Source organism: Phycodurus eques, chromosome 3, assembly GCF_024500275.1.
Source record: "Phycodurus eques isolate BA_2022a chromosome 3, UOR_Pequ_1.1, whole genome shotgun sequence".
Classification (NCBI taxonomy): Eukaryota; Metazoa; Chordata; class Actinopteri; order Syngnathiformes; family Syngnathidae; genus Phycodurus; species Phycodurus eques.
The window spans coordinates 5,482,562-5,498,080 of record NC_084527.1 but is presented as its reverse complement, the minus strand read 5'-3'; the positions used below and the strand labels follow the sequence as shown (position 1 = coordinate 5,498,080).

Sequence of the window (15,519 nt, the reverse complement as noted above, 5' to 3'; positions counted from 1 at the left end):
ATTATGTATTAACTAGTTTAAGAATGAATGCCACTAATAAGACATGTATTCCAATTACATATTAATCTAAAAAAAAAATCATATGATAAATATTATTAGCGCCCAAGCCGGAAATCACCCCGGAAGTGGAAATCTGGTGTCACACAAAAGTATTTCCCTGCGTCACGCCCATTCTCAGTAACTAAAGGCAAACGTTCAATAAGTTTAGGCATTTAATCAATGAAAATTCATATAACAATTGAATTAATTTAGATGTCTGACACAGGTGGTGAGTGGCAGGTTGCACGTCGGCGGAAAGGCGCATCCAGGAATTTGAAGCCATTACAGATGTCTTTAGCCCACTGCAATGAGCCACTGGATGTTGGGAAAACTCTTAAAAGGATCAAAGAAATAGTGTAAGAAACGTAACATTCAAAACTGAACAGAAAATGTTTTATTGAAATTAATTCGTACGCATATGCTAACTTTGCGTTATTCCCTGCAGGGCTGAAATGGGATATGAAAGCTTTTGGAAAGAATGGAAAGGTGAGTCCCTTAGATAAAGACGAACGTTGTTTATGCTGCACACAAATGGAATAAGTTGCCAACAAAAGTGACGTCAGCCCCAAGTGTGAATGTTTTTAAGTCCAGGTTAAAAACGTCTTTTTTTCTCCTGCTTTTTAGAGCATTTCCACTGTTAAATGATATTTCTTGGACTGTATGCTGTTTTAATTGTATTTTTCGCTTTGTTTTAAATGTTTATAAGCAGTTTTTTTTACTTTGTTTTTAAATTATTTTAATTATGTAAAGCACATTGAGTTACCTTGTGTATGAAATGCGCTTTATAAATACATTTTATTTGCTTCTGAGTATTTGTTCTATCAGAAGCCGAAACAACAGATTCGGTGACCACTGTTGTTTCCAATCTTGTCCCCAGAGCAGATGTTGGTGGCAGCATCATTGAACCAAAAAGACATGGAGGTCTCTTCAGGCCAGGTGCAAGAGAGTTTAGATGCCCAAATATGTCCACTGGAGTGTGTGTGTTATGGCCTGGGCACCTTTTCCACATGTGTGTCCGCTCGGTACCAGCTTGCCATTATGCTCCTGCTCCTGGATGCAGCAAAGGTGAAAATATATATTGATGTTTTCAGCTATGTCCAAACATACTAACATAACTACATGTGCCTCTTCCAGATTCCATTAAAGGACTGTTTTGTTTTTGACCCTGCTTTCTCCCCTGGAGAAAAAGATGTACTCCGAGAGTTGGGTCTGACTGTACTCACAGACAATGAGGTCAGTATGCTGAGGCACATAAAGTTGCGTATATTTACGTGCCATTTTACTGCTATGTCTTTTTCACCTCATGATGTGCAGGAGGGGAAGCGACGGGCCACCAGACCTACGCTCTTTTATCTCATGCATTGTGGGAAAGCTCTGTACAATAACCTCTTATGGAAGAACTGGAGTCCAAAATGTCTGCCACTTGTGGTGATAATTGGAAACAGCTTCAGTGGCATGAGGGAGAGGTTTGTAAAAGACATTTTGTTTTGGAAATAATCTTTTAATGTGTGTTTTATTTAATTTTGTTGTCTGGACAGAATGATCGAGAGAGAATTTAAGCGGAACTACAGCTACATCAGCCAGGCAGTGACTGTGTGCGAGGAGATACAACTGACCTGTCCATCTCATCTGACTGACGTCTTCAGCGACACTGCACTCATCACTTTTAATACTAGAAACCTTAACAGTCTCAACCAGTCGACCTGGACAGAGCCACCTGAACCACAATATCAGCACTGCTCTGATTTGGAGATAATACAAAGAGAATTTCTGAATGGAGAAAGGACATGAACTACTCGTTCCACTTCTTCATCTGCCCGCAAGCAGTGCGGGAAAGGAGAAAACATGGATAAGTATGTTAACACTAATAATCCTGTGATGTTGATTCTTTTTCTATGGACACAACCAAGTTTCAATATGTCCTTAAAAAAAATGTCACAATGTACAGCTGAATCTGCTCTCTGCATTTAATCCATCCCTGATAATTGGGCAGCAACTGTCTAAGGCCCAAGGCCTGACTTCAGTTCTTTTGGCAAAAGAACTGCCTGAAACAGAACCTTTGTTTTTAGTTGCGAGGGTGTTAGATATATTGTAGAAGTTATCATTTATTTGCTTAGCTTGCATTAGTATTATGGACAATGTTTAGAAAGAAAGATGTCTCGCCTTCAAGAAGATGACTCAGCAGGAATCATCTGAGAGAAGGACGTGGCCGGGACGTGGCAGGTGCCATGTTTTCACCTTGAAACCCTACCCTTAGTGTGTTGTGTCTTGTAGCTTAGTACGTTATGTCTTGTAAACTTAGAAACCTCCCTATTTTCAAATAAATGCAGGAGCGACGGGAGAGATTGTTTAGAGCGTGTTGAGAGGCTGTAACCTGAACAATCTCCCATGCGCCCTCCTCATGAGTAAAATGACCAACGTCTTCATTCCTTTTGTGTTTATTCATTATAATGTATGGTGAGATAAATCCAACAGAGGGAAACAGTGCCTCACCTTGGGGGGGGGGGTGAACGACAATGCAGCTACAGGGAGAACATACTTCACACATAATGGCCATGCCAACCGTTGCAATGAAGAGGACAATTAAACTAAATATGACCACAAAAAAATCTAACTTGTTAAAAGTAGTAGCGGTTGTTTCAGTTGCACATATCTTGGCATGCATTGGAATTTCTGGGATTGTACCAATAGGTGTGGCTTCCTCTGTATACCTGTTTACTTAGTTTGACAGGAGTTGGACAAAAAGAGGGTGTGTTGACACCAGTACATTACAGTTGACATTTGATCACAAAGTTTTGCTGCAAAAATTTGGACTGTGCAGTGTTTGTTTAATAAAGAATTGAAAGGGACTGCAAATTAGGCATCTCTCTTTATACACACACACATATATGTATATGGTTAATTGAATTAATCTATGCTTGTCCTCATTAGGGTCATGAGTGAGCTCGAGCCCATCCCCACTGACTTTGGACGAGAAGCAGGTTACACCCTGAACTGGTTGCCAGCTAATAGTAGTGCACATTACTGGAGACAAATTACCATCGCACTCACATTCTCATCTATGGGCAATTGAAAGTCTTCGATTAACATGAACTTTTGTAGATGTGGGAGGAAGCCAGAGTACCCAGAGAAAGCCCACGTAAGCATAAGAAGAAGTTACAATACTCCACCCAGGAAGGCCGGAACAGCGATTCGAACTCCTTACCTCAGTAATTGAGGCAGACATACTAGGCACTATCGTGCTGTCATTTACTAAATCTTATCTTTTGGTTATTGACAGCAACTGCCAATTATCTTTAAATGTTTACCTGAGCAATGATTTTGTAAAGGTGTGTGTGCTTAAAAGATTAAATCAATTCAAACAGGAGAAAGCGGCATGGTAAAAAGTTTATTTTAAAAAGAAAAGTAGCGCTGGAGCAGACAAGACACCTCCCAGCACGAACTCACAGTAAAGCGCGTCATGTCGCCGTTTATCTTACAGTGGGATGCTACACTAATTTCTAATATCTGATGTTTTTACACTTTATCTGTTCCATTGACAGAGATGCTCTGTACCCCATTGCTTCCTGTTTCAGCAGCTGCTGACATGTTTGAGACAACATCTGCCCACGTTCCCTTACTCTTCGGGCTCCAAGTAACCTCATCTGACTTCTTCTCGTCGGGTGTTTGGTCAGATTGCATCCCCTCAGTGGCCTTGACCCCATTTGCTGCACTTGAGTCACCATGAGCAAAATCCTCCATTTTGGCTTCAGCATTTAAAACCACACTTTGGCTGGGCTCTGCCTTGCCTCCGTCCTCTTCTGTTTTCTCCTCTCCCATGTGACCGTTAGCTGAGCCCACGGTGTCGACTGAGGTTTCTTGCATTTGCTGGCTCTCACTCGTTTCCTCCAGCGTCAGGCTTCCTCCGTTCGGAATTTCCTCGCCCGCGCCGCTTCCGGTTTCTTGAGCTGGCTCCTCATGTCCGTTCATAACTTCTAAGAGCTCTTTTGTGGCTTTACTCATCAGCTCTTTTGCCACGGCTGCCTTTAGTTCCTGATGTTTCTGCTTGTACTCCTGATACCTGTCACTATAAAAACACTTAAGATTATTGAATAGCTTTGAATGTGAGTGTTTTCTTCAGGTAAGAGCAGATATTCATCTGCATGAGTGTAAAAATGTGTTTTAAACTGGCGTGTGTTAGCTCTACAACAATAGCAACAAGCAAGTCACCATCAGCTATTTAATTTTTTCATTACAGTACTAATCATTTACCTAATAGCAATCTTCTTGATCCCAGTGACCAGAACCATCTGCTCCAGAACATTCTCACTTGTAGGGGTCAGGCACTAAAAAGCAGTGGGCACAAAGAGGTTTAAAGACCATTCCCTCCAAGGTTTAAAGAAGTTGTTTCTTACCTCCACTGCGTGCTCTGTAGCATTAGCTCCAGCCTGTCTGAGGGAGCGTTCTACCTGCACGGCCTGCTTGGTGATTGTGCACAGAAACTCTTTGCTGCATCGTGTCTGAGGGTGATCCTCATCAAACTGGAGGAGAACAGATGTAGGATTGAATCCAATTAATTCTAATTGCGTGCGCTGAGAAAATTATGCTGACCAAGGTGGTGAAAGCTGCGAGGGCCTCTTTTTCGTGATTCATAGCACCTCGGTAGTCACCTTTGGTGCACAGCCACTGGGACACCAGATGCTGACTACACAGGAAAGGGAGGGAAAAAATAAAGGTGATGTTGGAAATATGGCCAAACAATGGGAGAGAGGCTGGTGGAATCAAAATCTTACGTGAGGGCAGTGTGCATATTTTTTGCGCCGAAGAAGGAAGTATTGAGTCTGAGGGCGTTTTTTAGATATTTCCCTGCTTGGTCCCCTGTTAACAGCAGGCCAAGACAACTCTGCAAGGACAAGAAGGTTAGGAATATTTACAATAGTGATATGTTAATAATAAGAGCAATGTTTTGAATTCTTACATCTAGCCTGGCAATGTATGGGTGGTCTTCTCCATGGATGGTTAGCAGAAGCAGACGTGCTCTGAGCAAACACTTCTGGGCCAGGTTGGTCTCCCCTCCAGCACAAACATATATAGCTAAGAGTGCCTATATGAACAGAACCATAAAAAAAAGGATTGTGACCTTATGAAACAGCATTGTTTCTGTAGAAATATGTCAACAGATGATTTGCATTTATCTTCACAGTGACAGTGTTACGTAAACCTGCGATTTGCTCGGAAAAAAAAAATAGTAATGAGTGAAAAGGAAAGTTTTTTTTTTTTTTTTTTTTTTTTTTTTTAAACTTACATATTGGTGGATAGTGTTGGGGTGATCAAACCCGAGCACTCTCTCACTGATGACCACGGCTCTCAACTGGAGACTGCGGGCCTGAGGAACAAAGATGTTCAATAAGAAGGCTACATTACGCTGGTTACTTCTAATAGCTACAGCTGCCATTACTGTAGTTATGTGGTGGTAAAATACTAATTCAGTCACTCAAACTGAAAAAAAATATTTTTCCACATCATGACCCATAAAAGAGAGGGTATTTTCTCATTTAAACGTTTTCCACACACATTACTTACTATTGTGCCGCAAATTTAAATTTGTATTGTATTTGTAAAACAATCAATTTAGGGTATAAGAATCGCAAATTTCATTTTCAGATTCTCGCTATAAAACAAAATTAGATCTTTAAAATTTTACTTATTAGCACATTGCTGACATTTCGTAGAGTTGCTAGAAAATACAAACAATTACAGCTAGTGAAATTATCAAATATTTAATGCATTAAGTATAAAATTATACATGCACCATAGCTATACATTTTGCGAATACCCAACACCTAAAATCCTGAAAATATTGTGTTCAAGTAATGTTTTTGTTGTTGTTGCCAGGCAAACATAAAAGGAAGACTGACATGATCACAGACGTAAATTACAGGGTATATTTTACATAAATTGCTTTAAAAAAATATATTCCAATTATACGTATTGTAACCATACATTTGGGTGATAACCAGGTGTAAAATGAAAAACAAATAAAATAAGTCTTCCTTGTTAGGAAAGAATTATTTTAGCATACATGAATGTGGGTACATGAAAAGTGAATAAATAAATAGATGTTTCCCTCTCCAACTTGATAGATTACAGCTATAATAGTTAACTCCTGCACCAATGCATGAACAAAAACATACAGCGCTTAATAAATACACTGAAGAAAAATAAACAACACTTTCGTTTTTGCTCCCATTTTTCATGAGGTGAAGTCAGCAGAGGGCAGCCTAAGGCACACCGGTGCAATAATCATTCTGTGAGGTGGTGTATTATCTCAGCAAAGGACAAGTGCTCACAAATACAGATTTAGACAGATTTGTCAACGATATCTGAGCAAAATCGGCTTTTGTGTACACAGAAAAGGTTTTCGATCTTTGAGTTGCAACCTACCTCAGCAGCTTTCCCCTGAAGAAACGCTAACTTGGCCAGCAGGCTGTGGCAATAACAAGCCTCAGGATGGAGATCATCACACACATCTACCAAACAGATATGCAGCATCTTTTAGCTGTTCATAGGCCTGATCCAACAGACCTGCCGTTGGGACAAACATTCATTTTGAGGTTGAAGGTCAAGACTTCTTACAAACACCTCAGTTCATGGGTTCAGATTAACTGGCCCACCTTTCTCAAGGTAGTTCTGTGCAGCACGAAATGCCTTCGAAGCATCTGAAGTGGGCATCTGAATGTGTTTGACAATGGGGAATATGTTGATAATGTCGTCTGGTCCGATGGGAGCTTTACTATGGCTGTCAAAGAAGTAGTCCCTCAATCTCAGCTGGTGTAGACACAGAATGAACAAACGTCGGGATTCTGCTTCGGTTAAGATTAAGTTCATGAGAGATTAAGTTTTAACAGTTTGTTAGCTGAATTACACAAAACGGATTTGTCGCCATCAAAACTTTGGAAAGGCGAGGTGCGTGGGTCAAGGAAGAGTCCATTAAGTATTTCTTACTCTTGTGCTTTTTTTGATACCTGTACTCCAGTTTTTAAACAGAATTCTCTAAGCAGTGAGATCTTCTGAAGTCCGTAGCGTTCAACCAGTTGGTTCAGACCAGGACTGCCAAAATGAGAAAAAGGCAGTTGGTGTAAAACTAACGAGCGTTTGCATTGCAAACGAATTAAGCCAGAGCAAAAAAAAAAAAAAGTTATAGCTTTACCCAAGACTGTCAGAGAGGCCGTATGTTTCAACAGCATCCTGGCAGACCTGGTTCCATAGCTCAGTCGCGGTGAGCATGCTCCAGGGGGTACTCTCAGAGGCCCCAGGCCCTCGGCCACGGCGCCGTGACTTCTTTTTTGTCTCCTCTCCCAATGTGGTGGCTGTGAAGTGAGGGACCAACAGGCAGCACAGGAAGTGACTGACCGCTGTAGCTAAACAAGGCATGTCCACTCCCTGCAAAGATGAAAGTTAAAACGGGTATTTCATGATGTAATAAGAAGGTGGGAATCCATATAGAAGCAATTAAAAGTACCTGGAGGAAGCTGTTGAAGACTCTCTTTGTTGAGCGCGTTAATATTTCACTCCTGACTATTCTCTGGTGAAGACATAAGGAATTTTAGCAAACATGTTTTGGAGAGCACTTATATTAAAGCTAGTTTAACTGAATTTGCTTTGCTAAACACACCATTAAATGCCTTAGGTTCTCTTTGTGTTTGGACTGGTTGATGGTTTTGATAACATGGCCCAGATAGCGTAAGTTGATGCCTCTCTCGTGTAGCCCTTCCTTCAGGGAAGCTCCATCCATTGGGGTCTCATCGCTTTGCAGACAATACTCCACCTGTAAATGTGCACATATGCAAACTGATTATTTGCCATTTTCTCCAGGTGTTCTGTAACTATCCAACAATGGAGGTTTATAAAGTACATTCATATAATCAATGGATGTACGTACAAAGGCTGGTATCTGGTGGGTGATAAGGAAAGCCGCAGCTTCTCGCAGTAACTTTTCTTGCATCTGTAGTGATACACTTTCACTGCTGGGGTATGATACTCCTGAATAGACAGAACAAGAACAAAATGTCTGTGAAATTATGCTTGCGCAAATCGATTGGGTTTGTTCATAGACTCTAGTTTCTCTTGGTACCTGGAGAGAAGACATTGGGGCAAAATCGCATCTCAAAGATGATTTCACTAAGAGAGCCCACTTCTCTACAAGCAGCTCGTACTGCCTCAGTGGCTCGAGAGTCAGCTGTAAACAGAAATATGTATGGAAATTATGTCAACTTTCCATGGTGTCCGCCAGTTGTTATGTAATCTGTCAGACTTCTTACAAGCTGTCGCACATTCTTCAAAGCCTCCGTTGTTATCCAACTTCTCCCTGACAAGCTGTGTGAACTGGGTGTGTCTAATATAAGCACAATAATGTAATGAAAATAAACCAAAAGTCAACATTTTTCAGAAGAACCAGTTGAACTCACTTGTGCTGGATGAAGACCTGCATCAACTCTGGCCTCAGTCTACACAAGCTGTGAGCAAAACTCTTGGGAAGGCCAAAGTCTTTCTGATAATTCAGTGGCCAGCCTCCTTTTACACTGGTGCTCTTCTCCTCAGCTCCTTTGCAGATTTCTTTCTCCTTCTCTTCTCCACTTATTGTCTCACCATTGACTTCTGGACAGTAGTTGGCATCAGCTGGAAAAGTCCTAAACACATCCAATATGTAGAACCGCCCGTCAGCCCCCAGCAGCCCTTGTGCATCCACTGATGTGAACAGTGGTACGCGGTGACCATTGGGTGCCAAGACAACATGTTTCTGGAGAGAAAGAGCTTTGGAAGCGTGAGCCAGGAGTTCCAGTAGGCGTCTGCGATGGGGGGACTCCTGCAATCCAGCATTCACTCCATAGAGCAACCCCCTAAACCAAAAACAAATTGATGTATTCATTATATTAAATAGAACAAGAGAACGTCACCAGGGCTTGAACATTGTCAACTGTACAATCAGTAATGGAAGGACAATGATCTATAGTTAAATCTTAATATCGCAAAGGAGGTAATAGTTCATTGAGATGTAGTGTTTCTTTTAGATCCAAAAGAACACAATTTAATAAGCTTCTATTAGCACAACATATTGTAAGATGATCTGGTGAGCCATAAGTATCTAAACCCATTAAATGGGATTTTACATGCTGAATTTAAATTGTGTCTCAATGCGCAGCCTGGATGAGCTACGCGTGAGACTTGATTTGACATTACCACCACTAATCTTGTATGGACATGACATTAAAAGATGTGGGATTTTCAGAACACAAGCAAGAAGTATGGTGGCCTTAAAGGGTAAAAAAAAAAAAAAAAAAAAAGTTTGAATACAAACTCCTGAAAGAAGAACTGATGCTGATTTAAAGGGGATCTTAGAAAGGACTGTACCGTGACACGGGAGCCGCTCCCTCATCCTGCTCCGTGCCTTCCAAGCCAGGAGCCAAACCTTGGGCTGACAGGCGCACTCCTCTGTAGTCTACAATGGCCGTAGGTAGAGTGTGCAACCCCTGCAGTCCCTGTAAATCACTGTAAACCTGCACTCCTTTAAGCTCCAATCTCTGAGCAGCCCTGCAATTAGACAATGTGGAATCACCTATGAGTAGCAATTCAAATTGAAATGGTACAAAAACCACAATTAAAGGCTGTTACATAATATATAATACTATATATTAGTATTTTGTCACTTGCTGTATTATGTCCTTACCTGCGGCCCCTCTCGCCACCAAACACAGCACTAGCTGCCCCCTGGCTCATGAACAGGCCACCAAACAAGAAAGCTGGATCCTCAGGGTTACCATTGACTGGCTCAGCAAAGCCTTCCACCACAGTCTCTGCCCCGTGGGACACAGTCCTCACAAATGCACTATTTACCTGGGGAAATAGTGTTGCTTTGTAAGTGTGTGTCTAGACATTCGGATGACAGCTGATTTAATTTTTTTTTTTTTTTTTTTAAAGGTTACCTGCAGCAGAGCTCGCTCCCTCTGCAGTCTCTCCTCCAAGCTTGTCTGTGGACGATCTCTGGCTGCTTGCAGCTCCTCATTCCAGTCTGGAGCCTAAACAAGTGATTCAAGCAGGACTCAGTGTCAGTATATTGTTAAAAATGCAATAATTGTCACTGTTATAAATAACCTGGTTTGCCGGTTGATCATCTACCCCCAGCCTGCTGAAGGTGTTTTTGTGGGTGCGTGTTGCACAGGGAGGGCCGAGCCAGCACAGCGTTTGGTAAGGAGTAGGCATCATGTCCACTTGCGATATCTGATGCCTTACAAAAACAAACAAAAAAAACAATGTCATTGCAGACAGACAGTAATATTTTGAATGATAAAAGTAAACTTTGTTAAAATTGATCTGGATTTGGATTATATTGGATAACCTTTGGTGGAGAGGGAAGTCTGGGCGTCCCTGCTAAAGTTAGTGCCCCCACGACCCGACTTCGGATACGCGGTAGAAAATTGGATGGAAGCTTTGGTGGGATTCTGGCAGCGTATGCATCAGTCAGTTACGTCAGCAAAGTGTACATTTGTGTGTGATCTCTTGTTTTAATTGCTTTTTGGTTGGTTGGTGATTACATAAAAACTGCACAAGCAATTTACTCGTCGAACAAGAAACTATTACAATTTGGAGACATTCAAGTATGGATAAAAATGTGTATCAAAAAATGCACTCTCCTTTTGCTGTGAGTACCGATTGAACCCTTTCCTTTGCCATATAATGCAAATGCACTTCAGTACATGTGCTCCTAACCACTTGCATCATTCTGCCTGCTAATTAAAGTACAGGCAGACAAACCAGAGGATTTTTGTAACTTTGTTAAAGGAACTGATCTTCCCTTTTTGCAGTTTGAGTCACGAAAAATAATTCCTGTTTTCACACAATAAACAAACTATTGTCTTACATCATTTGATCTATTTTTATTACAGTATAACAATCTGTAAGGAGTTACTGTAACTGGCTGTTCTCAGAACTGAGAGCCCTGTCATTTGTGTTTGGCTTCAAAATAAAAGCAACTCATTGCATCTTCTGCCTCGTTCTCGTCAGAGCACACGCTGACAATTTAAAAAACTTCCACTCCCCAGAGTGTCGTGGTACAAGCAAATGCAGATTGTTTTTCTATTAAATGCTATTGTAGTTTTACCTGTTTTTTGTAAAAGCTTGTTTGAAGGCAGGACTAATGTGACAGAGCAGGTCAGTGAAGCAGTGGCACACTGGTGATGATTGCGAAGGACGGTGATCAAATACTTCTGGTGTCGATCTGAAATGCGTTAAGACAAGCGTTAATGATGTAATCTGTGATAATGAAACTATAAAAATGAAAAGAATGTTAAAACGTTACCTGTTAACAAAGAAGCCTTTCGGACTAGATGTGATGTCACACCTTTGTCCCTCCATCGTCACCACAGTAATGTACAGGAAGTCTCCTTGCAATTTCCTATGACCTGGAGGAGGGTCCCAAGAGCTAAGAGACAAGTCCCGAAGGTAGCTTGGGACCTGATGGCAGCAAATTTCAAAAGGTTAAAGACAGCATAGATTTGTGCAAGCAGATTTGATGGATTGTACAGTATCCACCTCTGGCTGGGAGCTATGTGGTAGTAGGGCCATCAGTGGTCTGTCTGAGGAACCAGGAAGGAGGTACTCAGGGGGTGGGCAATCATTGTTGGCCGCTTCGGGTTTTGGGTTGCTTGTAGACCGTTTCAGGCTTTTTCCATTTGGGAAGTTTGTTTCTGAAGCAGCAATAACTTACTATTTTATAGGTGTATCACTGCAATTACCTTCTGTCATAAACAAACAGTATAAAGTATGTGTGCCCACCTGGTGTTTGTGCATGCGTAAGCGTTTCCAGTAAGCTTGGTGAACGTCCTTCTCTCAATGCATCCTGAGGTCCAGATGCCCTCAACAGCTCTAGGACCCGTGCCAAATGGTGCCTTGCTGAGCGAGCAGTGAAAGGCTCTGGAAAGACATGCACAGTTAGCGTAAAGGTCACAATAACCTTTGTGAAAGTCACAACTATGCAGTAGAGCAAGTCAACATTTCAATGTGAGCAAATTAAAACTGTAACCCCTACTGTAAATGTATTTCTGACAGTACGAGTTAATTTGGTTAGCATTTCAGAAGTTGTAGTACTGTAAATCGGGTAAACCGACTATACTCTGAAATAACCACAATCCAAGCGATTCTCCTTGATTAGAGCAAAAGACACATTAAAACCAGTCAATATACTGGATATGAAGTAAAGAAATTCAAGTCACTAGAAATCACTGGTCGAAACAAAGTGTTGTACCCTCAACCAGACGCAGGACGGCTCCAGGTTTAAGTCCCTTGATGTTTTGCAATCCTGCAAGGGGGTCGAGAGTTGCGCCAGCGAAGGCCAGGGACAGGTTGGAGCGCGGGGCGACCTCATCTCTTGAGAGCAAAGTTGATAGCGCATCTTGAACTAGCCAAAATCCAAGAATCTTTGCACACAATATAAAACACAAAAGAATAGTCACACACTTAACTGTATACTGTATACTCCTATACAGTGGGTACGGAAAGTTTTCAGACCACCTTAAATTCACCACCTCTTTTTTATATTGCAGCCATTTGTTAAAATCATTTAAGTTCATTTTTTTCCCTCATTCATGTACACACAGCACCCCATATTGACAGAAAAGAAAGGTAATTGTAGAAAATTTTGCTGATTTATTAAAAAAGAAAAACGGAAATATCACACAGCCATAAATATTCAGACCCATTGCTCAGTACTTAGTAGATGCACATGGGCATGAGTCTTTTTGGGAATGTTGTGTTACACCATTAGGTACAATCTGCACGTGAGATCCAGTTAAACAGATAAACTATATACAATATGTATATATTTTTCAAGTGTATTGTAGCTGTTGTACCGGAAATTCAAAAGGCTCCACTCCTGCTCCCTGGATCTTGACGGGAAACGATGAGTCATCTTCATGCTTGATAGCAGGAGCATCTTTTCTATGAGTAACACTGATAACATCTGTTCGGAGGGAGAAAACAGAGCTCCACATCTGTCTTCATACTGCTCATTATATGCTGAACATTTGATTAAATTGACATGATTGACTACAGAGAAAATTAACAAATCAATTAACTGATTAATTGTTATCTTTTAATGATGCCATGAGAAAATCTCTTCGAATGATCTGAGCTCCCGTTTCAATTCCAATGTTGCGTTGAGCAGAATAAAATCTCATCGTGGAGGTCTGTGTGGATGTAGTTTGCTCATCTTCAACCTTTTTTAACTGTTCTTCTGTAGAACACAAACTAGTCGTGAGACTGTATCAACGGTGCCTCTGCCGGTTAAAGCCTAGTGGTGCACTCCATTTTTCCTCCATTGCTTCAAAAACAGCGTTAAGTCAAACAATTTAACACAACTGAATTCTCAATCAACCGATTGTTTATTAGCGCTTCCATGGGTTTAACTATTGGCTGAATTCAATGAAGAAATGAATGAGTAGTAAACGTGACTCAAGGTTTGCACAAGAAGAGGGAGAAAGAGCGAGCGCAAAGGAAGGTGAAAATGAATTCAGGCAAATAATAAAATAATAAAAAATGGGTGTGTCTGCGCACATGCACACGCATACCCCTTACACAGACACACACACACACACACACACACACAGGGGAGAGCAGGACCTAGCATGCATAACCTACATTGTGGATAAACCTGTTGAATTTGCCTATCGGCCTTCATGTCGTCGAGGGTTGAAGGGACAACCACACCCAGCAGTGGCATGTGTAGACTGCAAAGTGCTTAAACACAAACTAACACAGTGAAGCATACATGCATGCTTCTGCATCCTACTACACCTTCTCCAAGCGCTGCACAAACTCATTTCGGAGGAAAGTGGCCATTCTACAATAAAACCCTTGCTGTCAGCGTGGGAGTCCAATACTGGAAAGCACCCAAAGAACAGCTTCTCTCTTCACCATTGGTTGGCAGAAGCTTCCTACCTCTTTTCTGGCATTCGGCCACCAGCCTCTTCTCAATAGGAGGTGACTTACTACTGCAGAAACCTGCATAGTTGACATGTTTATTTTGGTACCCACACTAAACAGGTTTAGAGCTTATTTACTAAAAGGTCGCTTTTTGTCACCTTGTCATGGGCTTTTGGGGGTGACATAAGCTGTTGAACACTGTGCCTAAAAGCCCCATACATTTATAAGAGAGTAGGAAGGCCTGAGGGCAATCTCGCCTGCAGACACGCCAGCACACATTCAACCGTGACCACTCCATCCTGTCTAAGTGGAGTGTTCAAAGGTAAGAAAGTCGTACGAGAATGAAAACTCCTTTATTCTTGGATATCAGGTTTTGTCTCTTCGGGTATTGGCAGTACAAATGCCGAAAAACAAACATACTCAAAGCAACAGAAGCATGTTGAATGTCCCACCCCCTAGCACTCTCCAACATGGAGGATCCAAAGAAAAAGGAGGAAAATAAAGGAAAAGGAAAAAACAAGCGTGTTTGGATTTCTCACCATTAGTCTTGGTTTGAGTTCTTCCTGCTGCTCCTTTCCTCGCTTTGTCCTTCATGTCTGTGTGTTGATTCCTTTTTCTTTTCTTCTTTTTTTTTTTTTTTTGCTTCACTATGCTGGAAACTGCTGCAGTCTTGCTTCAAGCTGGAATGCAATAAGACAGTGTCCCTGAAAGTGTGCAGCTGGACAGCTTGTAAACCCAGCAGAGTGAAAGTAAACGACTATGCTGGATTGTGACTCCTGCCCCTTCTGTTCTGCAAACTCAACTTAATCTGTTCTCTGTGTGTGTAAAAGGAAACAAAAAAGAAAAAAAGCCCCACCCTCTGGTTGCTCCACACAGTCAGTTAGTCTACTCTGCGTGTCTCCCACACGTTGGCTTGGGTGTGTCTATGCATTCTATCTGCGCTCACTCTTCCTACCTCAGGCATGTTTCAGTCCCTATAAGCCCTGCAGGAGAAGTGAAAATAACTCATTTTGATTGGTAGAGGTTAAACCTCACTCAGCCCAATCATTCGTTTGTAAATACAGTGCCAGTAACCTTCGGTGACACGCATGACTAAGTGGAATCATATTTAAAGGAAACTACTTACTACAAGTAAATTGTTGTTTTTTTTTGCTTCCATAAATGGGTGCGTCTGTTTCTTATGTGGTTACTCACGAATTACCGAGATATTTATTTACGAATCTACACCAAGCAAGACGGACAGACTTCGTTCTAAAAACATGGACCAGGATTCCATCAACATTAACATCCATATACATCTCAGAGGAACGACAGAAAGGTCACAACGTAAAGTTAACTCAATTCCTCAAAGATGCTGTATGTTTTCATGAGCTGCATGAAATGAATGAAGAATGATCCCCGCGTTTGTGAAATAAAATCACCAGTTGCTTACAGTGCAGTTGTACTCACCGTGGAGTCAGAAAGAAAACGTTTGCACCCGTGACGTATTCGTATAGTTCGGGGGCGGTGCAATGGTGGCTTCGG

At 41.5% G+C, this 15,519-nt stretch overlaps 2 protein-coding genes across 3 annotated transcripts; one reads left to right on the top strand and one right to left on the bottom strand.

Annotated features, from left to right (window-relative positions):
• The first annotated feature begins 169 nt into the window (after positions 1 to 169).
• srrd (SRR1 domain containing) lies at positions 170 to 2,420 on the top strand. 2 transcript variants are annotated; one of them, XM_061671705.1, is made up of 6 exons: positions 170 to 395; positions 485 to 525; positions 917 to 1,104; positions 1,174 to 1,272; positions 1,354 to 1,505; positions 1,578 to 2,420. In XM_061671705.1, exons 1-6 carry the CDS (start codon positions 253 to 255, stop codon positions 1,828 to 1,830), a joined length of 876 nt encoding a protein of 291 aa, XP_061527689.1. In that variant the 5' UTR covers positions 170 to 252; the 3' UTR covers positions 1,831 to 2,420. The 2 variants fall into 2 exon arrangements, with proteins under 2 accessions (XP_061527689.1, XP_061527690.1); XM_061671706.1 differs by having other exon boundaries at positions 307 to 395; positions 922 to 1,104.
• A 994-nt stretch (positions 2,421 to 3,414) lies between these two features.
• Positions 3,415 to 15,462, bottom strand: si:ch211-166a6.5 (clustered mitochondria protein homolog). Its single transcript, XM_061671701.1, is given in 30 exon segments — positions 3,415 to 4,105; positions 4,291 to 4,364; positions 4,434 to 4,559; positions 4,630 to 4,723; positions 4,812 to 4,921; positions 4,997 to 5,122; positions 5,324 to 5,404; positions 6,463 to 6,546; positions 6,548 to 6,603; positions 6,693 to 6,846; positions 7,044 to 7,128; positions 7,229 to 7,461; positions 7,541 to 7,603; positions 7,694 to 7,846; positions 7,961 to 8,061; positions 8,153 to 8,257; positions 8,340 to 8,413; positions 8,487 to 8,918; positions 9,430 to 9,609; positions 9,746 to 9,912; positions 10,002 to 10,094; positions 10,171 to 10,303; positions 11,177 to 11,293; positions 11,375 to 11,529; positions 11,608 to 11,762; positions 11,851 to 11,988; positions 12,320 to 12,491; positions 12,924 to 13,033; positions 14,535 to 14,675; positions 15,445 to 15,462. Coding segments are annotated over 29 exon segments (4,176 nt in total). The 5' UTR covers positions 14,590 to 14,675; positions 15,445 to 15,462; the 3' UTR covers positions 3,415 to 3,555.
• Positions 15,463 to 15,519: the final 57 nt, after the last annotated feature.